Genomic DNA, 27779 nt, shown 5'->3' on the forward strand with positions numbered 1-27779 from the left:
TCAAACCCGTAAAAGTCAAAGCCGCAAATATGGAGGGCCGACTGTATGTGTGTCGGTGTGCGTGTATTAAAGTATGGTGAGAATGAGAGCCAGTGTGGCGTAGTGGTTTGATGGTTGGACTGTGAGTCCATGGCAAACCTGCTCTGAACAAATCTTGCCAGGGAAACCCTGATGATAGGATTTGCCTTAGAGTTGCCATAAGTTGGAAACAACTCGTAGGGACTCACAACAAACACACGCAGACATATGGGGGGAATAAAGGCCGACGCAAAGAAACACCCCCCCATGGAATTTTCCTCTTCTTACAGAAACTATGGATTACAACACAATTTATTATGCTGCGGGTCAAACCTGGGATTGTTAATCTCTCTCTGTCACACATACATTATGGCTGTTGCCACACTGCAAAAATAAAGCAGTTTGGCAGCGCTTTAACTGCCATGGCTCAATGCTATGGAATCCTGGGATCAAGAGTTTTGTGAGACCTTTATATCCTTCTCTGTCAGAGAGCTCTGGTGCCACAACGAACTATGAATCCCAAGACTCCACAGGATGGACATTAATTGCTATAGTCCTAGAATGCATCTACACTGTAGAAATAATGCAGTTTGACTCCACTTTAACTGCCACAGTCCCAGGGTGCATCCACACCCCACAACAAACTCCAACTCCCAGAATTCCATAGCAAAGAACCAAAGAGATAAAGCGGGGCCAAACCGGGTTATTTCTCTAGTGTGGATGCAGCCAAAGCCCACAATTGCTATCTTTTTCCCTTAGCTTCCCAACAACTGGCTCCAGGCCATTCTAGACAAGAAAAGATAATGGGCTACACGACAGCCCTGCAAGGTAGGCCACTCTCAACGCTGCAGCTTGAAAAAGAGGGAGGCCTTGGCCTCTCAGGAGCTGCTCACCGGTCTGCCGCTCGCTTTCTGCCATCTTCCCGGCGCCGAGGAGAGCCTCCTCCTTCTCCGCCGTCGCCTTTCAACTCGCTCACCACCTGACATTAGATAATAACCGTCGCTCCGCCATCTTTGAAACGGGCAAGGTGCTGTCTTCCCAATGAGGGAAATAGAGGTGAGCCCGGAGCGGCCATTTTGGAAAAGGGCACGGCCGCTTCCTCAGCATCGGGCGGACATCTTGATTGAGGGCAAATGCTTGTTCTGGTAACCGAAGCGACGCTGGAGCCGCCATGTCAAGAAAGGGCAGCGCCGCTCCTTTTTTTGTCTTCACACATAGACTCCATTTTTTTCAAGACTGTCAGTTACACCGACAGCTTGCGGGTTTTGTATAGATCTCCACAAAACAGTGACACCTTTATGGCTCCAATTAAAAATGCATATTAAATGCATTTATAAATGCATTATAAAAGGCCACCCATCCATCCAAATAACATTAAAAACGTGCCAGAGGTAAAATAACATTCAAAATCCACCACCTTTATGGGGCCAATCATAATGCATGGAATACATGTTGCAAAGTTTCGAAGCTCCACTGGGTTCTTTATGAGGCAAAGGGTGTTAAAAGTCATATTGCTGTTTAAATCTACAGTGCTATATAAATACGGCGTAATAATAATAATAATAATATAGAATAATATATATATATATATATATATTATGATGCTAGTCACAAGCCTGACTGGCTGAGTTTTGCATACTTTTCACAAAACGCCTTAATAAAACAAGAAAACCAAGATTTTAGGGGCCCTTTGCTTAAAGAAATGGAATCCCAACTCCAACAAAAGAACAAGCAATCTTTCTACGCCAAGTAGGGATCTAGGAGTCTAAGTAGACCACAAGTTGAACAACAGTGTGATGCGGCAGCTAAAAAGGCCAATGCGATTTTAGGCTGCATCAATAGAAGTATAGTGTCAAGGGAGGTAATAGTGCCACTGTACTCTGCTTTGGTCAGGCCCCACCTGAAATATTGTGTCCAGTTTTGGGCATCACAATTCAAAGAGGACATTGAGAAACTGGGGCGTGTCCAAAGGAGGGTGACTAAAATGGTGAAGGGTCTGGAAGCCATGCCCTATGAGGAACGACTGAGGGAGCTGGGGATGTTTAGCCTGGAGAAGAGAAGGTTAAGAGGTGATATGAGAGCCCTGTTTAAATACAGTGCTACCTCGGGTTACGAATTTAATTCGTTCCGCGGCGCCGTTCGTAACCCGATACATTTCGCAACCCGAAAAAGCCGCTGGAAAGCCGCTAGCCGCTAGCCGCGCTTTGAATTTCGCGCCGAAACGCGCCGAAAAGATTTCGTAACCCGAAAAATCATTCGTAACCCGGAACAGTTTTTTTAAATCTAACTTTTTCGTACCCCGGAAATTTCGTAAGGCGGTGAATTCGTATCCTGGGGTACCACTGTATTTGAAGGGATGTCATACTGAGGAGGGAGCAAGCTTGTTTTCTGCTGCTCCAGAGACTAGAACATGGAACAATGGATGCAAAGTGCAGGAAAAGAGATTCCACCTCAACATTAGGAGGATCTTCCTAAGAGTATGGGCTGTTGGACAGTGGAAGTAACACACTCCTTCCTCAGAGTGTAATGGAGTCCCCTTCCTTGGAGGTCTTCACACAGAGGCTGGATGGCCATCTGTCAATGGGGATGCTTTGATTGAGAGTTCCTGCATGGCAGAATGGGGTTGGTCTGGATGGCCCTTTTTGGGGTCTCTTCCAACTCTATAATTCTATGATTCTATATTTTATAACAAGAGACAAACTTTCTGGCCCTTGAATAAGGGGCATATTTTATACCATGGAATCAACTTTCTGGCCCACAAAAAAGGAACATATTTTATTATAAGGGACCAACTTACTGTCCCTTAAATAAGTGACATGTTTTATAATGAGGGACAATCTTTGTATCCCTGAAGTAAGTGACATTCCTGCGGTCCCTAGTGTTTGTACTGGTGATATGCCTTTGCCCATGACAAAGATGGCGGACCCTGGGTCAGCTCTCCCTTTCCCCTTGAGAATGGCGGGAGGCCCTTGCCCTTAACCAAGATGGCCGCCCTTGGCCCCTCCCCTCAGCAGCAACTGCTAGTCTCCTGTTGCTCCTGTTTGTGGAGAAGGCAGGAGGAGCACGCCTCCATTGCCCAGCTCCCCAAGGCCACAATCCAGGACTTTGACCCTCCTCCTCCTCCTCCTCCTCCTCCTCCTCCTCCCTCAGGGGCCCAGGCCAGTGTTAGTTATGCTGCTAGCCCTGTTGGCCAGGAACATGGTGAGTAGAGTCCTCCTCTGGGGTCTCTGCATGCTTTGGCTGCTCCTCCTTCTGGGTGTTGCAGTACCTGTCCCTCTCCACCTTGACCTCTGCACAACTCTCAGGAGGAGGAGGAGGGTGGCTGGGGGGCTACCAACAGCCCAAGGTGGGCTACTTGGAGCTGGGTTGGCCATGGCTCAAAGGACAACAACACCCCAAATCCACAAAATTGTGCATTTGGGTTGGCCCCATCAAGGTATCTCTGTTTTGTGGATTTGGGGTGTTGTTGTCCTTTGCTAGGAACACTATGCATTTTGGTTGGGTCCATAAAGGTATCCCTGTTTTGTGGATTTGGCGTGTTGTTGTTGTCCTTTGCTAGGGACCTTCTGTGCATTTGGGTTGGCCCCATGAAGGTATCCCTGTTTTGTGTATTTGGGGTGCCATTGTACTTTTGTCATTGTACTTTGCCAGGCACCTTCTGCGCACTTACTTTGGGCGCATAAAAATATCCCTATTTTGTTGATTTTGGATGTTATTGTGCTTTGCTAGGAACCTTTTAGTTGTGAACTTGGACAAGTCACACTCTCTCAGCCTCAGAAGACAGCAGTGGCAAAAAGAACCCTCTGAAGAAAGTTGCCAAGAAAACCCTATATGATAGCTTCACCTTAGGGTCGCCATAAGTCAAAAATGACTTCCAGACACACAATAACATAAACGAAACGAACAATAACTAAAGGAACTTAACTGTCAGCTTTTTATGGAAGGCTGTGAAGACTTTTTGATGGTTTGGGGGGGGGGGCTTGTGTTGTCATCCCCCAGACAAAAAGAAAATGGAAAAAGGATTAAAAGGATAAAAATTCACTGGGACACAAGAAAAAGTCACTTAGGAAAGCTGAGAGTGGCAGAAAAGATCATTATAGCTCCAAAACACACTGCAGAAATAATCCAGTTTGAGACCACTTGAACTGCCCCGGCTCAGTGCTGTCAAACTGGATTATTTCTGCAGTGTGTTTTGGACCTTTGTTACAGGTTGAGTCTCTTATATCTAAAAGCCTTGAGACCAGAAGTGTGTTGGGTTTCAAAGTTTTTCTGATTTTGAAATATTTGCAGCGACAAAGTGAGATATCTTGGAGATGGGACCCAAGTCTAAACCTTGAGGCCCATTATTTGGAGAAAGGTGGGATATATATGAATACTACTAATAATAATTAATATGAAATTAATGTATTTTTCACCTTATATATATACACATAGCCGGACGTTTTGCATGAAGTGGCATGGAAGGCTGTGAAGATTGCACTTGGTCGCTGAGTTTGGAAAGTTCCTTCTAGATACATACATATATATATATATATATATATACATGCACATACATATATATATATATATACACACACACTCACACACACACATAACCCCTGTATAAACTCAGCAGTGGAAACTTGCTGTGTGAGCTTGGGCAAGTCACACTCTCTCAGCCTAAAGAGGAAAACAAAGGCAAACCCCTTGGGAACAAATCTTGCTAAGAAAACCCCACAATGGGTTTATTTATTTATTTATTTATTTATTTACCAAACAAACAAACAGGCTTGTCTTAGGGTCACCATAAAGCAGAATTGACTTGGAAAGCACATAACAACAACGACAAAGCACTGTGATCGCTTAGAATGGCATGTATTTACATTGTAAGAATGATACAGTTTGACACCACTTTGCCATGGCTCCATTCTGCAGACTCCTAGGATGTGTAGTTTTGTGAGGTACCAACCTTCTTTGGCTGAGAAGGCTAAAAAGCTTGTAAAACTACACATCTCAGGATTCCATAGCACTGGAAGCAGTGTCAAATTGCATCATTTCTACAGTGTAGATGCACCCCTGGTGAACTGTCAAGCGTGAGTGGAAAACTTTTTCTCCGTGTAAGAAGCAAAAGGACTCCGTGTGAAAAGGAAAGCAGGAAAGGTAGTGGAAAATACATGACCTCTGAGACTTGGCCCATTATAAATTACTCAACATAGAGAAAGCTTTAGCCATTCTAGAGGAAAGTCACCATCTACATAGTGTTGGACTGCAGGTTCCATCAGCCTTAGCAGCATAGCCAATGGTGGGGAATACCGGAAGTTAAATCTGTTTTTAAAGAGTATTAGCATTTGTTGTTCTTTGCCTTCAAGTAGTTTCTGACGTATGGCGATCCTAAGGGGATTTTTTGGTAAGATTTCTTTACAGGAGGTTTGCCCTCTCATGAATCTGAGAGCATGTGACTGGCGCAAGGTCACCCAGTGGGTTTTATGGCCAAGCTGGGCATTGAAACCTGGTCTCTGGTGTTTCAGCCCAACACACAAACACTATGCAACGCTGACTGTCAAAACATTTCATGTCCTTCTCTATTGCAGTTCGAGACCAGGGTTTAATTCTCTGCTCAACCATGAAACCCATTTGTTGACCTTGGGCAAGTCACACACTCTCAGCCTCAGGGAAGGACAATGGCAAATCCCCTCTGTATAAATCTTGCTAAGAAAACCCCATGATAAGTTCACCTTAGGGTTGCCCTAAACTGGAAACAACCTGGAGGTACACAACAACAACGACGGTCCAAAACACACTGCAGAAATAATCCAGTTTAGGACCACTTTAACTTCCCTGGTTCAGTGCTAAGGAATTCTGGGAATTGTGGTTTTGTGAAGCATTTAGCCTTCTCTGTCAAAGACCTCTGGTGCCACAATAAACTACAAACCCCAGGATTCCCTAGCAATGCGCCAGGACAATTAAAGCAGTCTCAAGGTGGGTTATTTCTGCAGTGTGTTTTGGACACAGAGCTCTGACTGAGAAGGGTAAATGTCTCACAAAACAATAGTTCACAAAATCCCATGGCATTGAGCCAGGGCAGTTAAAGTGGTGTCAAACTGGGTTATTTTCTGCACTGTGGATGCAACAGTGTGATAGTCAGGTGTGATTAGGGTTGCAGGTTCAGCATTGCTCCAGGCCTTGAGACCTATGGACCACTCCTAGTGATGTTGTTAGCATTGTGTATTAAGTACCAACCACAGTTGCTAAGAGAGTGTCATACAGACACATACACACACAAACATATTTTCATGTCTGGAAATTAAAATGGAAATCTTAGCTAAAGGGGCTGTTCCCAGGTCAAAGTGATACGAGGGGAATTATTCCTTCTCACTTGCATAAGAAGATGAGATAAGGAATCTATAATCTAGCCTACTTGCTTCTATGCATAATGTGAGTGGAGGATGAGCCCTGGCACCACAGTGACTGAGAGGGAAGGAGGAAGGCAACTAAAGAAATACTGTATGTACATTGACCCTCCGGGCAGCCTTTGCATATTGCAAATCAATAGATCCTTGCAAATTGCTGCTCTGTTAGCTGAGTTGGAGACTTGCACCCAGCCCTTTCCCTTTGCCTGGAGCTGAGCCTATCGAAACGGAAGAATTTGCACCTCGTCTCCTTCCCGCCTGGAGATGACCCACAAAAATTGGAGACGCAAGGCCTGCCTCTGAGATCTGGGAACCATAGGTGCAGTGCATGGCCACATGTTTTGGATTATGAACCTAGGTTGCATAATGTTCTTGCTTAACTACAATCCAATATCATTTAAATAGGAAACCTTTCTACACACTAACCTGAGAGTATATGCACCTTTGAACGGTGAAGTTTACACTTGATAGAAACGTATAGCATTGGTCCCATTGTTTTAACAAGCCACTAGTATTGATTTATTAAAACCTTTGCAACTTTTCTTGCTAAGATTTTCAATGCCTCCCTGCCACTTGTTCAGGAAATACATAAACTATCAACTGGGATAGTTGCTGGGAATAAATGATTTAGATTGGTTTCTTTCTTTTTAAAAAATACAGTGGGCCTTTGTTATCCGCTGGGTTTTGGTTCCAGGACCCTCCGTGGATAACAAATTCAATACAATGTGCCTTGACAGTCGAAGTGTAATATAACACTATAACTATGCAACGTGAAAGAGCTCCAATATCAACCCCAGAAACAAACATTCTCCTTGTACAGTCTGCCCTCCATATCCATGGATTTTTTATCCACGGATTCAAGCATCCATGGTTTGAAAATATTTAAAAATATATATAAATTCCAAAAAGGAAACCTTAATTTTGCCATGAGATTTGAGAAATCTGCAGATTTTGGATTTCCATTGGAGAACCAAACTCCAGCAGATGCCAAGGGCCCACTATTTAGGATAAGGATGTGGGAAAACTTTAATTTCCGAGGGAGATCTGCCCAAAGCATGTTTATAATGGCCCTATACAGACAGCCAAAATAAAGCTGCTTCGAGTCACTTTGGAGGTATGGTGTTTCAATGATGCATGCATCCTAAGAGTCTGGAAGCTGCACCAAAGCTGCACTCCAGTCCTTAGGACTGGAACATGGCTTTGGTGCGGCTTCTGGACTCTTAGGATGCATGTATCATTTAAACAGCATACCTCCAAAGTGACTCAAAGCAGCTTTATTTTGGCTGTCTGTAACAGGCCAATGTTTCCCTTGGGAACATTATGTGTCTCTTTGGAGGGCAGGAGATCACACGCTAAATCCTCCCTCTGTTTTTGTTCCTTTGCATAGTTACTTAAGGACAAACCACAGGTTTCCCCAGGAGATATGTCATGATATCTCCTAATGACTCCGAAGAGAAGCTTTTTTTATTAGGAATGAAAACAATAAAACAGTCCCGGCACCTGGCAAAGGTTATTAATAAGATACCAAAAGATTATTGGTTGTATTTGCTAAAAAGGGGTACTACAAGTTACCCTTCTGAAAGTTTTGTTTTGAATTAGGTCTGTTTGTCCATTTATGCTTTAAATTAAACAACTCACCCCGCTTTTATGAGTCAAACTCCAGAATAGTTACTTACCAAGTAAACATCAGGGAGACTGAAATAATCATACAACAACAAAAGTGACAGATAAAAAATGGCCGGGGCTCGTATTTGACAGAATCCAGTTGTTCTAAGGTCAGGAAGGCAGTAAAGTCAGCATACATGTGTCTGGAGAGAGAGAAAGAAAGATGATTTTTAAACTATCAAACAGCAACAGAAGCACTGGTTAAACCACTATTTAACTAGCCAGGATCTGATCCTTGTTTCACATCCAAGTTTGTAAACCTAAGACTAAGGTCTCTTTGGGCCCAAACAGACAGGCCAAAATAAAGCTGCTTCAAGTCATTTTGGAGGTACACTGTTTAAAGGATGCATATGTCCTAAAAGGCTGAAAGCTGTGTCAAAGCCATGCTCCAGTCCTAAGGACTGGAGTGTATCTTTGGCGTGGCTTCCAGCCTCTTAGGACATATGCATCATTTAAATAGCATACCTCCAATGTGACCCGAAGCAGTTTTATTTTGGCCTGTCTGTTCAGGCCCTTTCACATTTATAGCATTATCAATCCACTTTAACTGCCATGGCTGCACCCTGCAGAGCTCTGGAATTTGGTGAGGCACTAGAGCTCTCTGGCAGAGAATTATAAATATCTCCCGAATCTATACATCCCAAGATTCTCCCAGACTAAACTACTGGGAGTTACAGTCCTAAAAACCCTGAACTTTAAAACTCTGGATTGAATGGGTTGGGCAGCATTTGTTTTGCAGCCTGCCAGTTTCTTAGCTGATGTTGCAACAAGAATTGGACAATCATTGACAAAGTCGGGCATTTCCGCTTGCCTCAGTGTATCATAGGTATATGATGAAGAACCATCTGCACCCATACAAGTCTGCCTGTTCTTTAGGATCTGCGTTGGAAGGTCTTTTTTCAGAATGCGGCTGTCTTCAGAGGTGAGACAGATATGACTGGACAACAGGGTCTTTTCGGTGGTGGGCTCTCAGTGGCCAAAAAAATGATATCCCCAGGGAAATTCAACTAGGTCATTGCTACCTCTTTAGCGATAAGGAGCACAGTCTTATTCTTCTGAGCTGTTAAATTAATTTTATTCATGCTGTTTTTGTTGCTGTTTGCGCCTGAGCATCTTGGTATTTTAATATTTTAATATAGTGGACCCTTGTTATTCGCTGAGGTTTGGTTCCAGGGTCCTCTCTGGATAGCAAAATCCGTGGATGTTCAAGTCCCATTAAATACAGTGGCATAGTAAAATGGTGTCCCTTCTATAAAATGGCAAAGCCAAGGTTTGGTTTTTGGAATTTATATATTTTAAAAATATTTTCAAACCTTGGGTGCTTGAATCCGTGGAAAAAAATCCGTGGATACGGAGGGCAGACTGTACATTATTAATATATTTTAATCTTGCCAATTTTTATTATGCTAACACAGAGAGCCAGTGTGGCGTAGTGGTTTGAACATAGGACTAGGACTCTGAAGACCAGGTGTGTCCCCTTGCCCAAGTGAGGCAGACCTACAAAAGTTTTCTACCACTGCTGTACAGCCTTCCAAAGGTGCCTTCATATAGAAAATCCTGTGATACATTGGTCTTAGGGTTGCCATAAATCGGAAACAACTTGAAGGCACACAGCAACAACAAACACTGATGCTATATGGATTAGAATCCTTTTCGGTATTCAAGGAATCTTGCAGGAATTTTTATTGTGGTGTGGAGGTATTCTTATGGGCCACGTTGTCACTGCTGGACTGTCAGTTCTGGGAATTGGCCACGCTACAGCCAATTTGGAATCTAGAGTCCTTTTCAATATTCAGGGAATTGTGTAGGAATTTTTAATTTAGGATGGGGTTATACGGAACCATTCACTACTGAACTCCATTTCAAATGTGGATCCCTTCAACAAGATCTGAGAAATGGGTACACTTTGTAGAGAATGTCCCTACTTCCTGTTGTGCACAGTAGTGCAACTAGAGATAGCGTTTGGGACCAGAGTCCCGGCCCCTGTGATGCCCACAAATACTATCCAGAGAGCAACAGGCAATGGGACAGAAGTTGCCATTTCTGCTAAAACTGCAGTTGCTTTCCTTTTTGCCTTCTTTAAAATGAAATACATCAAATGAGATGCCAGCTGGGTGTGTATAATGGAGTCCTTAAAAGGCGGATTGTGGTTTTTCAACTGAGGGGCTGCGTCTCCTAAATTGTACTGTAATTAGATTTTTTAAAAAGCCTTTAAAATGTTGTCCAATTGGTAGAGGTGGGTGGAGGTCTGGATGTTGTAGTCTAAGGAAAGCTATACATAACCAGCCACAAATCTGAATCCTCAGTTAAAATGTTGGTTTATGAACTCTGGCTTGTTTAAATCATGGTTTGTTGTGATGTGAACCCCCAAAACATTGTAGTCTCAAAAAAGTAACATTTTCAAGCTCTGATAAAGTACAGGGTCTACAAACTCCTAACTGCACTGTTGGAATGAAACCTGGCCCTACCACTTCTTTCTGTGACTTGCAGGCAAGGACGCCGGGTTTGCTGAAGCCGGTGGCACTACGGAGGCTTCCGGGCCGATACTTTGCCCACCAGGAAGGCCTTCCCACCCTCCCTGTCCCGCCTCTCCAACAGACCTTGGATCGCTATTTGTTGGCTCTCCAGCCCATCATAAGTGAAGAGGAACTCAGCCACACCAAGGACCTGATTCATGAATTTCGGAAGCCAGGGGGTGTTGGCGAACGGTTGCAGAAAGGACTGGAGAGGAGAGCTAGGAAGCATGAGAACTGGGTAAGTTGCTTTGAGAGGGCAAAAACAGCACCATAAAAGGCGCAAACCTTTTTGCATAGACCTTTCCTGGCCAGTTGGGGAATGGATGGACACCATTTCCTGATGCACCTGTCTTCTTTCCCTTTGCCAGTCTTGGCAGCAGCAGTCTATCTCATTCCTAATCTTGATAGTTTGTCAACACCAGGATGCATGATCTATTGTAGCTCGGAAGGTTTACTTGAGTTCTACTTTTTTGTCAGAACCACAGGGTCCACCAAAATGTCAGCCCTTTGGAAAAGAGCCAGTGATCATACACATCCCATAAACAAAGGGCAGGGTAAGGGTTGCCAGAATGAAAACTGGGGAGGGCTCCTGTACTTAGAATCATAGAGATGGAAGATACCACAAGGGCCATCCAGTCCAACCCTCTGCCATGCAGAAATACACAAATCAAAGCACACCCAACAGATGGTTGTCTACATATCTTTTAATGGTTGCGAAGAAGGGGTTTCAGCAGGTGTTGCCTCGCATACATCCAGGTAACAAGCAGCACCTGCGGAAATTGCCTGCTCTGAACTACCACTAAAAGTATAGGAGCCCTTTCCAGTTTTCACTTTGGCAATGCTAGGGCAGGGAAAGTGGCCCCAGATGCTGCCACCTCGAGACCCCTGAAGCCCTCAGACCCCCGGTGTCTTTTTTAAAAAGTTGAGAACTAGACTATGCACACAGAACCATGAAAAAAGCACCCAAACTGCCACAAAACATGGTTGTTTGGATCCCCCTTTTTCTTCACAAACACATTTCCCAGGACCAGAAGTGACATTACAGTGAGTCCTCCACATTTGCTCATGTTAGGGGCACAGGACTTCCATGAAAGTGGAAACACCACAAATAAAAACACTATCTTTTTAACCTGAGAGAATACCTCTCTAGGAACCTCTACGTCCTCCAACACAATTCTGTGGTCCACATCCGCCAGAAGTTGCACATAGAGTTGTGCTGGAGGACCTACAAATGCCTAGAGTAGTGTTTTCTTTAGGATTCTCCAGGTCCTCCAGTGTGGCTCTGAGTGACTGGAGCAGAGTGACTAGAGGGTCTAGAGATTGTGAAGTCAAAAGCTTTCACGGCCAGTGTCCATAGTTTTTTGTGGGTTTTTTTGGGCTATGTGGCCGTGTTCTGGAAGAGCTTATTCCTGACATTTCACAAGCATCTGTGGCTGGCATCTTCAGAGAATGCTGGCATAGAAGTGATTCCTAGAGAGAACCTATTAATCAAATCTGTGAATAATCAAATCTGCAAAAGTCAAAGCTGAAAATGTGGAGGGTCAACTGTATATCACGTCTTGTTGTGCTCCTCAAAATTGCAGCCCAATATAGTCTATTATTCAAGATATACAATCGCCTAATTTATTAATCTGGAATTGCTATAATTAATTGGATTTGCCACCAGTTTAGCATTCTGGTATCAACAGGCTGCATGAAATGCATGCTTGTTGTGCCTTCTCCTTGGCTGAGGAGGCATGCCAGATTACACCACTTTCAGTTGCTCTTTCACCTGTATAAACCTTATCTGGGATACAGCAGGGTATCTGATCATACAGATCAAGGATCATGCTGAGCAAATGGCTTCATTTCATGCATTTGTCAACCATTCATCAGTCAAATCAACTAGCCCAATCCTCCTATGTGATGCCCCAGTATACCCCCAATATGTAGCAAGGCCATTTGGGCCACATGGGATGGACCAGAATTAATGCTATCAAGGGGCAGACCTTGGCTGCATCTGCACTGCATAAATAATGCAATTTGACACTGCATTAACTGCCAGGGCTCAGTGCTATGGAATGCTGGGTTTTGTAGTTTGAGGTGGCAACAAAGCTCTCTGACAAAGAAGGCTAAATATGTCTCAGAACAACAAATCCCAGGATTCCATAGCAGTGAGCCATGGCAGTTAAAGCAATGTCACATAGTGCTCCCAAATGACTTAAAAAAACAGCACACTCTCTGTTTTCATCCAAGCTGTCGGACTGGTGGTTGAAAACAGCATACTTGGAGTATCGGCTACCTGTGGTTGTGCATTCCAGTCCAGGCGTTGTTTTGCCCAAGCAGGATTTTCAGGATCGACAAGGTCAGCTAAGGTAATTGTGTGGTCATGTTAACTGTTGGACACCTTCCGTGTGATTGCAGTGGCAATGTTGGAAAAAATATGATGCTCATCGAAAGCTATATATGAACCTTCTTGCTCGTTGGCAGTATACCCCAGGATACCATTAATAGTTAATATTCTATGAGAATATGGTTAGACACTATGGGATAAGGATGCTTTACTAGGGAGGACTCTTTAAACAGAGGCTGGATGGCCATCTCTCAGGGGTGCTTTGATTGTGAGTTCCTGCATGGCAGGGGTTGGACTAGTTGTGCATGCCTTGCAGCCTCTTCCAACTCAATATGTGCATGCCATATGATAATGCATAAGGCAAGTCCCTGCCGTGAGAGGTTTCCAGCCTAAAATTTGACAGTTTGGACGGAGGAGACACTACAGGGGAATGCAGAGGATAATAGTGTTTGAATTTATTTGAAAGAGCCTTAGCCTGACCAGTTCACAATCACATCTGAAGTCACATCTTCAGATTACATACATTACTGAACTCGATAAAGAAGGGCATCATTGGAAAGAAATGCAACCCAGCAAGAGATTACCACGTTGGTGTTAATAAATTGCATCTTGATTTGACTCTATCTTTGTCTTAGATCTGGACTGACTTCTATGCTGTCATTTGTTTAGGCGTGGAAAAAAAGGAACTGTTGACCTCTGCACACTATCACCTTTCCCACACTTGCTCATCAGGCTCTCTTTCGACTTTCATCTGTTCTTCAGCCACGTTTAAAAATACTGGCCAATCCAAGAAAAGACCAAGTGGGCAAAGGAATAAAAGAATCTTTCCCTCTTTGTCATGACACTGCAGGTTCCAGGGCTAAATCGGCGCTGCGGGCTTGGCTCCTGGACCTATTTAAATGTCACGGCTAAAATGTAAATAAATACAAGAAAAGCAGAGCTTGGAAAAGTCATCTTTTCAAAGGAATCCATTCCCAATATGCATTAATAGTATCTGAGAAGTGATTCACGGTTGTTCCTCCTTACAGTGGTTTAAAAGAAAACACTTCAGCTCATCTCTGGAGTGCCAGGAACACAGAGATCCTTTTCCTGGACTGTATCACTTCAGGCTACTTTCAGGGCTGAAGGCATATTGTTAGCAATGGCAATAGCATTTACATTTCTATACCTCTTACAGGACTCTGAAGCAGTTTACAATCTGTAAGCCCACTGCTCCCAACAAGCTGGGTACTCATTTGTTTGTGCTTTTTAAAAATAAGTATCCCAAAATTATTCATTGCAAGCAAAATGTCCAAAAGAACACAGAAGACCTGGAAGAATAAGGTGCACTGTATCCTTACTGATTTGGGCCTAAATTGAATAGCAATTCACATCCTCCAACTGTTCCAATTTGGCAGGGAGAGAGGATTACCTCTGCCATCCCACTTTTCCAGCTGATTTTAAATGGTCCTGGTTTCTTTTTCCTCCTCCACCTTTGTCCTCAGCTTCCTTCAGTTGCTGCAAACTCTGTAGCAGGATGAGGAGAGTTGGGTGCAGAATCTCACCATTTCCAGTTGGCTCAGGCAAAAACAAACTGCTGCAGCCTTTACTAGCTTGTTTGTTCTTTCTCATTAATAACTTTACCACCTTGACCATACTCTCATGTTGCTTGGTCACACATGTCCCACTTTTCATTCACTGGGAAATTTTGTGCTTGTCTGCATTTCAGCTGGGTCCTTGTGGCATCATTTATGGGTTGTTGTTTTGCAGGTTTGCAGCTAAGTTGATTGAGGGTGCCTTGGACTTCAAGACGATGATAGACAAGTGAGTAGAGGAATGCTGTGCCTCCTGTATAGGTCTTTACCTCTGCGTTTCATGTAATATTTGGAAAGCCCTGGGTTTGGGTAATGTGGTGTCATTGCTTATACACCCGTGGGTTTTGTACTGAATCTTGAACATGGACATAAAATTTAGACTCTTGCCTCAGGTTTCTAGTCATGGCTTTAGAAAAATGTGTTTATATTTCCTTTGGTTTTCCGCCTCTTTGGATTGACAAAGGAAAGTAGAAGATAGCCACTGTCACTATTGAGGGTGATTTAAGCATATCAGAACACTTGTACATTAAATCTGTGGGCTTATGAACCAGATTGATCTCATAGGTGGTGGTAGCAGGCTTAAAAGGGAAACAGTCTTTGTGCAGGTTGAGTTACCCTTATCCGGAATTCCAAAATCTGAAATATTCCAAAATGCAAAATTGTCTATATGGATGGCTGAGATTGTGACACCTTGACTTTAAAATGGAAATTGAACCCTGAAGCTGCTCTGAGAGCCTTTAGGATTGGAGGACAGGGTATAAATATTGTAAATAAATAAATAACATCCCTCCTTCAGACAACCTCATTCCAAAAATGGAGCCTCCTAGTTGTCTCAAGAGTCTTTTATGTGTCCCAGAACCTTCTCCTCATTCTGAAAAGCCGTTTTGACATGTGTTTCTCTTCACTATGCCTTTCCATCAGTGAGACCCTTCCTGTGGAATACCTTGGTGGGAAGCCTCTCTGCATGAACCAGTACTACCAAATCCTCTCCTCATGCCGCATCCCAGGCCCCAAAAGAGACTCTGTGGTGAACTATGCCAAAGGCAAGAAGCCATCCACCCACATCACTGTGGTCCACAACTTCCAGGTATGCAGATGACCCTTGGCTTCCTCAAGAAGCCATTTTGAGACCTTTCATTTCTCTGATTCATTTACCGTAATACTTGTGTACATGTAGACTTCATATATAAGTCAAGGGTAGGTTTCAGGGTAAAAATCATGGTTTTTCATATGACCCATGGATAAGTCACCAGAAAAACCTAGGGGGCTTTAACAAAGGTACTATGAGTATGGGAAGGCAGATCACTGTGTTTTATGCATTTTTCACTGTTTTGATGTTGTCTGGAGGTAAAAATGCCCTTAAAATTGTACTTAATATTTTTTTGAGAATGGGGAGTTGATTCAGGGACTGCCAAAGTGGGTTTTAGGAGTTGCTTAAGAGCCCTATTTATCATACCCTGGTATTTGACCCTCCATTGCTTGCAGCTAGATAACATATGAGATGGGAATGTGAAGAACAAAGATGGCCCTTGCAGTACTTGCTCCAACTTAGAGATTTAGAGATACAGACGCAGGATTGGGGAGAAAAACTGGTTTTTTAAAAAAGCCCTTTTTTTGTTGAAACCATTTAAAAAAACTATATGGTGGTGGTTGTTACTGTTGTTGTTTTTACGTGAATGTATAGGACTAAATCAGAAAATTAAGTTCCAAAGTGCAGTTCGTATGTTATGGTCACTAGTCGTTTCAAAATGCTCGTTTAAAGCAAGTTGTTTTGGTTGAACCTAGGTTAACGGAAGGATTTGCTTCTGAATGGCATTTCTTGCATGATAAAGTCAAGTGATTAAAAAGAAGCAACTGACACTGGATACTGGTCTGACACTACAAATAAACTGTGAAAGCTAAAATGTTTAAATTCAAACAAACACTGTTGTTCCAATAAGAGGGTTGGAAAATGTAATAATAGCCAGATTTTTAAAATATATATATGAATAATCACTTTTAAAAATCAGGAGTGATTTTTCTTAAAGGCATTGGTTTAAACCAACCTGATTTAAGCCAGCCAACCTTGTATAGGAGATAACCTTCTCCTGCCTCAGATCATTAGTCCATTTAGTTCCCAACTCTGGCTGGTATCAGCAGCTGTCTCGGGTGTCAGGTAAGATTCTTTCCCTGCCTTATCCTAAGATGCCTGGTATTTCCACCTAGTTGTCTCACTTCCAACCACTAAGTAGGCCTCAGATCCCAAAATGAAACAAAAATCAAGTTGGGTTCAGCATTTATAGTTATGTTTTTTTAGTATTTTCATGGCACTTTTCAGCTTCTTATTCAGCTTCTCTCTTTCCATTTCTCCAGTTCTTCGAGCTGGATGTTTACAGCAGTGATGGAAGCCCACTGACAACTGACCAGATTTTTCTCCAGTTGGAGAAAATTTGGAACACTTCCCTTCAAACGAACAAGGAGCCAATTGGAATCTTGACCACTAACCATCGGAACAGTTGGGCCAAAGCCTACAACAACCTCATCAAAGGTTTGTCTCTTGTCTTCTGTTAGTCCAAAAAGTGCCCTTCAGCAAATTGGAAACTGGAAATTGTGGAAACTGGCCCCTCAACACCCCCTCTCTGCCCCTGCCCTAAATGTGTGTGACTTACATGTTCTTACCATACATTTAACATTTCCATGTTTCTGTCTCCTCAGACAAGACAAACAAGGAGTCTGTACGCTCAATTGAAAAGAGCATCTTCACTGTCTGCCTGGATGCACCGATTCCCCGAGTCTCGGATGACATCTACCGGAGCCGTGTGGCTGCCCAGATGTTGCATGGCGGAGGGAGTCGCTGGAACAGTGGAAACCGGTGGTTTGATAAAACCCTTCAGGTGAGCGATTTAAGGTGTGCCAGGTCTTCCATCAAAAAGGTTTCTTGTCAGCTTTACAACTCTATGTTAGCAATAGCAATAGCATATACATGTCTATACTGCTTATCAGTGAACTCAGCACTCTCTAAGCGGTTTACAATATGTAAGTCCCCAACAAGCTGGGTATTCGTTTTACTGACTTACAAAACCTTGGTGCCCTGCCTGGGATCAAACTCACAACCTTGTGGCTGCAGTATTGGTATTTAACCACTGCACCACCAGGGCTTCCTTTTTTAGTACAATAACAGCAGCTGGCAATTTCCATGCAGTGTATCCACTCTCAAGTTATCTTTAATGGAGCTGCCCACTGTGCTGAATCCTAGCCACAAGCTAGTTAAGCACCATACCGTGGATGGAAATCCAAAGTGGATTTTCTAACACCATCTTTGACAAACATTTATTTTGCTAACTTGCCCATCTGTGTAATTTATTTTTCCTTGACTACCTCAACAATATCTCCTCAGTTTATTGTGGCTGAAGATGGTTCCTGTGGCTTGGTGTATGAACATGCTCCCTCGGAGGGTCCCCCCATCGTTGCCCTGTTGGATCATGTTGTGGAGTACACGTAAGGAACCCTCTGTCGCTTTTTTCTGCACATCTGACTCTTGCTGTTTCTTACTCCTGGAGCCTGTTTCTCCTGGGGATGCTTCACTTTAATGGGCTGCATCACAAGTCTACTTGACCTTTCTATAATCACTGTCACAGTACTTCCCCATATACAGCTGGCCTTCCACATTTGTGGGTTTCACTTTTGCAGATTTGATTATTCACAGATTATTTGCTGCCACCTCCACTGCTGTCCTAGTGGGGCTGCAAGAGACTGTCATAAGACTGAAAGACTGTAAACAAGGGTTTTAGTCCTATTAAAAATGGCATAGGGCAGCAATGAGGTGGCAGCAAATCTCACCAGCTGCCTGCTTCTGCCTTGCAAAGAAGCCCTGCTGCCTCAAAGGCATCTGCAGATTGTACTTTTTTTGTGTGTTAAATATAGTTGGGGAGCTTAGAGTTATTCATGTTTTTTCCACTTTCACATGGCTTTTATTACATGTTCTTGCATGGCAGGGGGTTGGACTGAATGGCCTATTGTGGTATCTTCCAGCCCAATGATTCTGTAATGCTATGATTCTAGGTTTGGGAGTATGGAGCTATAGTCCTTTCTCTTGTTGCATCTTAGTTGCTTTACCCTTTAAAGTGTTGCTTATGATCATTGTTGAAACCCAACTGTATGGTTGTTGTCCTTTGGTAGGAAGAAGCCAGAGATGGTGAGATCTCCCATGGTTCCTTTGCCAATGCCCAAGAAACTGCGGTTCAACATCACCCCAGAAATCAAGAATGACATTGAGAAGGCAAAACAGAACCTTAACATGTGAGTATGGAGAGGGAAAGGGAGAGAGGCTCACAGGCAGGAAAAGTTTATGAATGTCCGAGGAGGAAAGCGAATGTTCTGGGAAGCCCAGGTGAAATCTGTGTGCACAATGTAATGTGTAAATACAGTCTGGCTTAGAGCCCAGTCAGTAAAACTTCCATTTTCTTGAAGTAAATATGGAGAAAGGAGGAAACCCAGGTTTCTGCTTCCAGTGGAGGTTACTAATACTCCTGGAAGATGTTCTTACTAGATTCAGAATTATTACTAACTTTTGTGGTCTTAATATCCTTCATAGAATCATAGAATCCTAGAGTTGAAAAAGACCCGAAGGACCATCCAATCCAACCCCATTCTGCCATGCAGGAACACACAGTCAAAGAACTCCCAACAGATGGCCATCCAGTCTCTCTTTAAAATCCTCCAAAGGAGGACACTCTGTGGGGCAACATATTCCATTGTTGAATAGTTCTTCCTAATGCTTAGGTGGAATTTCTTTTCCTGCAGTTTTGCTCCATGTCCTAGTCTCTAGAGCAGCAGAAAACAAGCTTGCTCCATCCTCAATATGACATCCCTTCAAATATTTAAACATGACTATCATGTCACCCCTTCATCTTCTCTTGTCCAGGCTGAACATACCCATCTCCCAAAACTACTTCTCATTGGGCTTGGTTACCAGACATTTCACCATTTTGGTCATCCTACTCTGGATATGCTCCAGCTTTAGCAGAGGGATAGCAACCACTTAGGGTCCATGGATTTTTTGTATGGCTCCTGGACCCCTACCCCATATCCCCAATTTTGTACAAAAATAAGATTTTTCTATTCGTGGAAGCCTAATGGAGCGATGATTCGGCTCCAGAGCAAAGTGTGCCCTCCCATTTTGTTCAAGCGAAAAATGTAAGGTGTTTTTGTTTTTGCAAACAAAAAGTGACCTTTTGGTCACTTCCAAATTCATGTGGAGGGGCTAGTGCAGTCATTGGAAGGTTCTGAGGCTGGAAATATAACTCTTAGAGCCCTAGGCCCTAAGGTGACAAGAACATCCACTGTGGTCTAGTTATCATTAGCAGCAATTATGGCGCTAATTTTGTTTCTCTGCCTTCCCTCAGCCTGGTGCAGGACTTGGATGTTATGGTGATTGTCTTCCATCAATTTGGAAAGAACTTTCCTAAGTCTCAGAAAATCAGTCCAGATGCTTTTATCCAGATGGCTCTGCAGTTGGCTTATTACAGGTAAAAAGAATAAAAGAAGGCAGGTGGACTGCTTAATTTCTCATATTCCTCAGAAGAGGAGACACAACTTTTTGGGTCATTCCAACAATGAATGCCATCTAAAAACCTCAGAACTAGCCACTTCACACTATGAATCCTGCAGAGCAAGGGCAAGCACCCAGTTTTTGCACCCCTACGTAATTTTTGCAGCCTCCTCCAGGAAGTGCCCCCTTGTGCTAAAAATGAGTTGTGGTCCCTGTAAGTCCCCAGGTGACATGATTCTGCCTTTAATAACATCCCAGGCCCTACATCCTGCACCTTGTGTTGCCCCCAAAGGGATTTTTAGGGTGGCAGCTAATCCTGTGTAGGCAGAATTATTCCTGTCACGGTATAACATTTCTTATATTTCTCAGGTATATATTATTTTTGTACCCAGTACATTGAGTATTAGTATAGAAAGCTAGGGTAGATTCAAAACTTGGTCCAGTTTGCAGGCTTTCAGGTCCTTAGGAAAAGTCTACTAGGTGGTCCCTTTTTCCTACAATGGAGGATTGCCAGTGTTCCCTTTCTCAAAGTTAGCAGATGAATGGGGTGTTCTCTATGCTGTCAGCTGCTTATCTCGGCCACATCTCACCACACAAAGTCCCAGAGTTTGAGATAACAATCTGCATCTTGTGCATCGAACTCATTCTGGGAAAGGCTAGCATCAGGGCTAGGCAAAGTGGCTACATGTAGCCTCTCAAATTGTTCTAGTGGCTTTCTGTGTCATCCCTCTTTTTGCATCACCGCAAAAAAGCGGGTAGATTGCCTGTTCCAAAAACCTTCAGGAGAAGAGACTCATCTTTTGTTTAGGTCCCAGGGACTTCCTGCACTGTTTAATTTTTTTTTAAGTCAAACCTCAGTATGGACTTTGACACACCTGGTTTGGTCTGGTCACTTTTTGGCAATCTGAGCAGCCCCCAGAAGGTTATTTATTCAGAGTATTTATATCCTGCTCTACAGCCACAAAGGCTTGCAGTGATTTACAGATTTTTAATTGGATAGTTCCTTGCCCTCTGGCTTACAATCTAAATAGGCATGACACAAAAGGAGAAGGAAATCGCAGTGGAGAAAGGGATCAAGTCCAGCAAAGTTCCCCAGAAGGTTGACCCCTGGACCCGATGAAATGCTCCATTCCTGAAATAACACGGATAAATGGATCATGCTATTGAATGAAATGCACTGAAATGCAGCCAAACTCTAAGGATAGCTAAAACAGAGTTTCTGCCAAACTCTTCTGAGTACCATTTCTGATCTACTTGGGGTGGTGTGTGTGTGTTTGTGTGGTCTTGCCCATCTTTCCTTATTTCCTCTTTTCTTCTCTCCAGGATGTATGGTCAGTCCTGTGCCACATACGAGAGTGCCTCGCTTCGGATGTTCCGCCTGGGCCGGACAGACACCATCCGTTCGACCTCAGTGGACTCTCTCAATTTTGTCCAGGCCATGGATGATTCTGGCAAGCAGGTGGGGCATTCTCCTAGCTCAAAGACAGGGAATGTTTGGCACTGCAGATGGTTTTAGAACTCTGATCTCTTATTGTTCTCTGTACAGGGTGATGCAAAATCCCAGGGATTCCATAGGTACAGCACTTAAAGTGGTATCAGACTGCATTATTTCTACAGTGTAGATGCAACCTACGTTATAAGAGATGCTATAAAAAGAGTGCTTGACAGCAGTCTTATAGACCAAAAGTGTTTCTCTTTGGAGGTTGTCTTTCATTGCAAATGACATTTCTTCTGTGTTCATTTCTGTTATTTCCGGCACCTCACCATCATTGTAAGGCTTCTGGAATGCTCTGAAATAAACATTTTGGGATAGAATCATAGAGTTGGAAGAGACCTCCAGTCCAACCCCATTCTGCCATGCAGCAACTCTCAGTCAAAGCATCCCTGACAGATGGCCATCCAGCCTCTGCTTAAAGACCTCCAAGGAAGTCAAAGGCAGTGTGCTCCACTGTCGAACAGCTCTTTAATTTTTCTCCAGATGCTCTCCACCTGGTTTCCAGGACTGAAGTCCTGGATCTCTTCACTGGTATAAACATCCCTGACATACAATGCTATTCCTCCTCCTTTCCTGTTTGGCCTATTTCTCTTATAAAAGTTATACCCATCTATTACTACATTCCAATCATGAGATGCATCCTACCAGGTTTCAGTTATGCCTATTATATCATATTTGCTTTGTTATGCTAGGAGTTCAAGTTCATCTTGCTTATAAAGAATAAAGAGAATGTGGAAACTCTGTTATGGTTGAATGACTGTTGAATTGCAGACAAGAATTCGAACTCCGTGCTTTATGATCTTTTCTTGTTAGGACCAGGAAAAGGTGGAACTTTTGAGGCGAGCAACCCAAGCTCATCGATCTTATACTGACATGGTGAGTTCCTCTAAAACCCATGAGGAGAAGCAGGTTTATGCCAACTCTTGAAGCAGTGGTTCCCAAACTTTGGTCTTCCAGGTGTTATTGACTTAATTTCCCAGAAGTCCTAGCCAACTTGGCCAACAATCTGGGATTCTGGAAGCTGGAGGCCAAAGCATCTGTTTGGGAACCACAGCCTTAAGGTATTGAAAGAATGCAATCATGTCACCCCTTCATCTCTTCACCAAGCTGAACATGCCCAGCGCCTTCAAATTTTCCTGATAGGTTTTTTTCTCCATCCTTCTTCCCATCCTTGTTGCCCTTAACTTGCTCCGGTTGGTCTACATCCCTCTTAAAATGAGGCACCCAGAACTGGACACAGGATTCCAGCAGAGGCCTGACCAGCACATAATATAATGGGACCATTACCTCTCTCGACTTGGAAACTATGCTTCTGTTAATGCAGGCTAAGATAGCATTGGCCTATTGTAGCTGTTTTGCTTTGGCAGAGCCAGTGTAGTGCAGTGGTTTGAATGTTGGAGTACAAGGATCAAGGCTCGATTCCCCACTTGAATATAAAAGCCCAGTGAGTAACCTTGGGCAAGTCACATTCTGTCATCATCAGAGGATAGCAATGGCAAACCCCCTCTGCTAAGAAAACCCTAGAATAGGTTTGCCTTAGGGTCGCCATAAGTAAAAAATGACTTGGAGGCACCCAACAAAAACAAAAAGCTGCTTTAGGTCATACTTTGGGAGGAAGGCAGGCTAGAAATCAAAATATATGCCCTCATACCCCATCCTCAGCTTTTTAAATTACCCCCAAATGTCCCCTGAAGAGACACTTTCACTATTTCTTTGCCTCACCATGTGGATTTTGTTCTCTGCAGGCCATTAAAGGGAATGCAATTGATCGTCACCTCCTGGGCCTGAAACTTCAGGCCATTGAGGATCTTGTGAGCATGCCCGAACTCTTCATGGATACCGCCTATGCTCTGGCCATGCACTTCAACCTCTCCACCAGCCAGGTAGGCTGCAGCTGCATCATTAAGAGGGGCATGAGGTGGCATGACTCATTAGAAAAGACAGTAATGCTTGGCAAGGTGGGAGGAAAAAAGGAAGATCATGTTTCAGCTGCATAGACCCTTTAGGGGAAGGCACAACTGCCCTGGGTTTTTAGAGCCTGAGCAGGGCAGCGTATGACCAGGATTGTTGGAGGTCGCTCATCCATAAGTTGAAGCTGACTCAGTTGCAATTAACAGAAAAGCTGGAGACAATTTCGGTGGATGCAGTGGATTTCTGTAGATTTGCACCTAGAGCAAATCAGTTTGTTCTTTCCCAAGAAACCAAAGTGACTAAACTGAGGTTATTGCAATTTGGACATGACATGAAACCACATAGAAAGACTGTAGCGTTTGATAAATTGGGAGGCAGCAGGAAAGGAAGAAGAGCACCTGACAGGTGGATAGTCTCAGTCAGGAATCCACCACTGCCTTGAGTTTGCAAGATGCGAAGAGGGCTGCAGATGACAGTGACATGGAAGCCTCTCGTTCATAAGGTCACCAGCCAAAGGTATCGTAACTACCGTCCATGAGGTTGTCTGGGTAGAAAGAGTGGCTTATGAGCTAGGTTCTACTCCAGCTAATAATAATAATAATAATAATAATAATAATAAATGTTTATTTATAAACCGCTTTTCCAACGATCAAAGCGGATACAAGCTTCTACTTGTATCTCTACCTTTCCCTCTAGGTTCCTGCCAAGACCGACTGTGTAATGTGTTTTGGTCCCGTTGTCCCTGATGGCTATGGCATCTGCTACAACCCAATGGATGAGCACATCAATTTTGCCATCTCCGCCTTCAACAGTTGTAGCGAAACCAATGCTGCTCGCATGGCCCACTACTTAGAAAAGGCCCTTCTGGACATGCACCTCCTGCTGCAGTCAAACCCCAGATCCAAACTTTAAGAGTGAGAGCTTGCACCCAGAAGCCTTTTGGCTCCAAAAAATGGCCTAATATCCATCAGCCATGTTGTTTAACTGTGGCGTGAAGAGAATGGGCCCTGTTTGGATCTCTAGCAGTGCGAGGCAACCGCATCAGTGCACCTCACTCACCACCTGACATGGATGGCCTTTTCGTGTGATTCAGAAGGTGCCTTGCACTCCCTCAAAAGTTACTTTCTTGGAGGGTGAGAAACGACAACAGACACTTGTATTCCTTGTATGGCATTTTTCTGTGTGGCTGTGTTTTTGCTGTGGAAATGAAAATATAGAGAATGCAGCCTTTCTCCCACAAGATACTCCTCGTAAACTGGGAGATCGATTCCAGCCTGCAAAGGAGAAGTTAGAATTACTTGAGGTCACCTCTGGGTTTTCGCTTGCTGATCTACATTTTCGTTGCCCTGGTGCATGCCTCTTCGAAGGGATTAGGGTTGTTTAAAATTAAGAGCAGAAGAAGTGTGTGGGCCACATATGGCCCCAGATTAATTTCAGTGGTTTGGTGGGCCCCTATGCAACCCCAAAAGTGGGGTGCTGCCCACCAAGTGCTCTTTGGTGGGCAGTATGACCCCTTAGCCCTTGACAATTGCCCACCTCTATTTTAAATGTGTGATTGCAGAGAGGAAGCTGGCATCTGAATCCAAGGAAATCTGGCATGGGGAACTTCCACCAGCACCACTGTTTTGGAGCGAAACACGCAACAAACATCTCACTAAGTCCAGGAGTTGCCACTGAGATCTGCTACCAACTAGAAGTCACTTTTTAGTGCTGATCTTGGTATGAGGGTCTTCCCAGTCTGCCTTTTTCATAGTTTTGGTTTCTACAGAGAAACTGACCCCTTGGCCTTTTTTGCCGTCCATCTAAATCTGTCCTTTGACACTTAGAAATTTAGTTGTGAAGCACTTCTGTTGTAACATGCTCTGTTCTGTGTTTTGGGCTGTTTTAGTGACTGCTGCTTAAGTCTTCCTTATTGTTGGAAGAAATAGCCATCTGTTCCAGCCAGATAATTTGAAGGTTTAGGAGATTATTTTTTCTTATTTGGCACATTGGATGTTTCAAGGAGTTGCTCATCTAGCTGTCTGAAGGACTTAATGTGTCTTGCAAGCCTTTCACATTTCTTTGGTGCTCTTTTTAGAGACAAAGGGATAACTTTGTATTGAGCAGATACTGATCGCCATTCTCAAATGTATGTTTCCCTGTCAGCTGAGAAGGAGGAAAATGGATTGCTCCATTTACTCCAGAATGTAGAGGCTGGAAAACTTTTCTTTTTCAGTTGCGAATCCCAGCATCTTTCAGCCATATCCCATGCTGGTTAGGGAATTCTGAAGGTTGCAGTTCAGAAGAGGTGTTGTCCATCTCTCCTCCTGTGGATACTGCCCTAAGTAGCCATCTGAGGAAGAAGACTAAGGTCTGATCTGCACTGCAGAATTAATGCAGTTTGGCACTAATGTAACTCATGGCTCCGTCCATCCTTTAGAATCTTGGGATTTAGTTTGTTGTGGCACCAGAGCTCTCTGTGAAGGCCTTGATATCTCATAGAACTACAAAGCCCAGAATTCCATAGCAGTGAGTTACAGCAGATAAAGCAGTGTCCCTATGTTGGGAGAAAGGTGGGATATAAGGAAATAAAATAATAATAATAATAAATTTAAAACTGCATTATTTCTGCAGTGCAGATTAGATCTAAATCTGTGTAAATTTATGCTACAACTGATTTCACTCAGTTAATCTCAAAGGTGCTGCAAAGGTCCTCAGTGAATAGGAACATAAACATGTTTTGAAGGGAGGGGAAGATTGCCAGGAAGGCTCAGCTGGCATGATCTCATGGTTATAGAGTTTAGACAACAACAAGTGCATGGCGCACTGCAAGTCACGTATGTGATGTTCAGTTGACTTTCCAACCATGCACTTTTGAGTGACCACTGTCTGCTACATCCCAATGGGGAAACACTAGCAGAGGTGGCTAAAATGTTTTTGGTTTAAGTAAGTGAGATTCTCTCTATTTAGTTCTTAGGACTAGGGTAAGGAAGGAGAATTAAAACAGTGCTGTCTCTGGGGTGTTCACCAAAATCATTGCTTCAAAAGAGTGACAGATCGAGACAAGATGGCAAGTGGAAGGACAAGTAACATTTTATTTTTGGTCCTGAGACTGTGAATGAGCAAGTCTGAATGTCTTCAAATCTGTATTAGATTGTGCCAAAACGATTTGGGTGGTTTCCCTCCCACCTTTGCCTCTTTATTTGTAAGACTACTGCATTCTTTTCATTTGTGAGCAACTTGTTTTTAAGAAATGTTTAACAACAAAAACCCTACAGAAGTGCCTTGTATTTTCCTGCCCAGGCAGGGACAAAGGGAGACTATTTATTTTCCTTAAGTGTGTAGAATTGTTTACAACAGTCGCCTGAAAGTAGTATTTGGTTAGTTAACTTCACTCTTTGACCTATGCTTATGGTGGCCAGATTCACATAACTGTTAAGGAACTTAATTTTATTGTCAGTGTTCTTTATAATGAAGGCTTGAAGCCTGAGTTGGAAAGTTGGCCATTTGGGTCCCATCTGTGCCACTAACCCAGGCAGTTTTTTGGCATTTTCTCATCCTGAAAAACATTAGCAATGACACCAATGCATCAATATTGAAGAAATCTTAAGTTGTTGACCTTACATGGTTAATATTATTAATGATTTGAATTGTTAAATCATTAAAACCCTAGAATTACTGGAATAGCAAATTAACGTAACCAGGCATGGCTTTATAGCAGAGCCTGGTGTTTTCATTATTAAAGTAAACGTGTTCAAAATTTGGTGCTGATTTTTTGCAAATTGAGAACGACAAATTTAACTTCTAACCAAATTATTTCAAATCTCTGAATTATACAGACCTCTCTTACAGGCATGAGTGAAAAAAACATTTAAAAACAAAATATCAACACACTTTCAATATGCTGTTCAGCTACAACTGCTTTAATGGTTTACTGAAAAATTGTGAATGTGTGCAATTTGATGATGCTTTCCAGCAAGTGCTTCCACAATCTGTTTATAAATTGTACTACTACTCGTGTGTGTGTGTGTGTGTGTGTGTGTGTGATGATAATGTATGAAAGGGCTCTGAAAAATAGATGCTATGCAATGCAAATCTAACCCAGTTTTAATGGGGCTGGGCAGCAATAAGGCTACTTGGAAGTTTGCTTGTACATAACTGAGAGTAAAGGCTGCTTTCACATTTTATGTCTCCCATGTGTAAGTTTTTTTGGGCTGATACTACAGTAAGGCTGCATATTCCAAATTGCCGAAATAATGCAGCCTGACACTTCTTTAACTGCCCTGGCTCAATGCTATGGAATTCTGGGATTTGTAGTTTTGTAAGACAGACTTCTCTGTCAGCAAATACCACTTCAAATCCCAGGACTC

General features: G+C 43.2%; 2 protein-coding genes across 4 annotated transcripts in view; one reads left to right on the top strand and one right to left on the bottom strand.

Moving 5' to 3' along the window:
- The window catches only part of PTPA (protein phosphatase 2 phosphatase activator), a 33517-nt gene extending 32476 nt beyond the window's left edge, over nt 1–1041 (bottom strand). Inside the window, exon 1 of one of the 2 annotated variants that reach the window (XM_089535146.1) lies at nt 912–1041. In XM_089535146.1, coding sequence (XP_089391272.1) covers nt 912–936 — 25 coding nt within the window. In that variant the 5' untranslated portion in view covers nt 937–1041. The remainder of the gene's footprint in view (nt 1–911) is intronic. The other variant, XM_089535147.1, reaches the window with a different exon arrangement.
- Nucleotides 1042–3060: 2019 nt separating this feature from the next.
- Nucleotides 3061–27594, top strand: CRAT (carnitine O-acetyltransferase). 2 transcript variants are annotated; one of them, XM_089535148.1, is made up of 14 exons: nt 3061–3219; nt 10563–10826; nt 12824–12942; nt 14670–14723; nt 15416–15581; nt 16847–17021; nt 17189–17367; nt 17871–17971; nt 18653–18772; nt 19879–20001; nt 21348–21483; nt 22333–22395; nt 23265–23402; nt 24127–27594. In XM_089535148.1, exons 1-14 carry the CDS (start codon nt 3190–3192, stop codon nt 24340–24342), a joined length of 1884 nt encoding a protein of 627 aa, XP_089391274.1. In that variant the 5' UTR covers nt 3061–3189; the 3' UTR covers nt 24343–27594. The 2 variants fall into 2 exon arrangements, with proteins under 2 accessions (XP_089391274.1, XP_089391275.1); XM_089535149.1 differs by lacking the exon at nt 3061–3219 and adding an exon at nt 8946–8994.
- The last annotated feature ends 185 nt before the right edge of the window (nt 27595–27779 follow it).

Source organism: Sceloporus occidentalis, unplaced genomic scaffold (genome assembly GCF_023333645.1).
Source record: "Sceloporus occidentalis isolate IW3139 unplaced genomic scaffold, rSceOcc1.0.p SCAF_8, whole genome shotgun sequence".
NCBI classification, from domain to species: Eukaryota; Metazoa; Chordata; class Lepidosauria; order Squamata; family Phrynosomatidae; genus Sceloporus; species Sceloporus occidentalis.

Excerpts from the sequence above, each read along its gene's own strand:
- CRAT (XM_089535148.1), top strand. The coding sequence starts at position 3,190 with ATGCTGCTAGCCCTGTTGGCCAGGAACATG. Across the intron at positions 10,827-12,823 it reads CTAGGAAGCATGAGAACTGG|CTGTCGGACTGGTGGTTGAA; the intron begins GTAAGTTGCTTT and ends TTTTCATCCAAG. Across the intron at positions 23,403-24,126 it reads TCAACCTCTCCACCAGCCAG|GTTCCTGCCAAGACCGACTG; the intron begins GTAGGCTGCAGC and ends CTTTCCCTCTAG.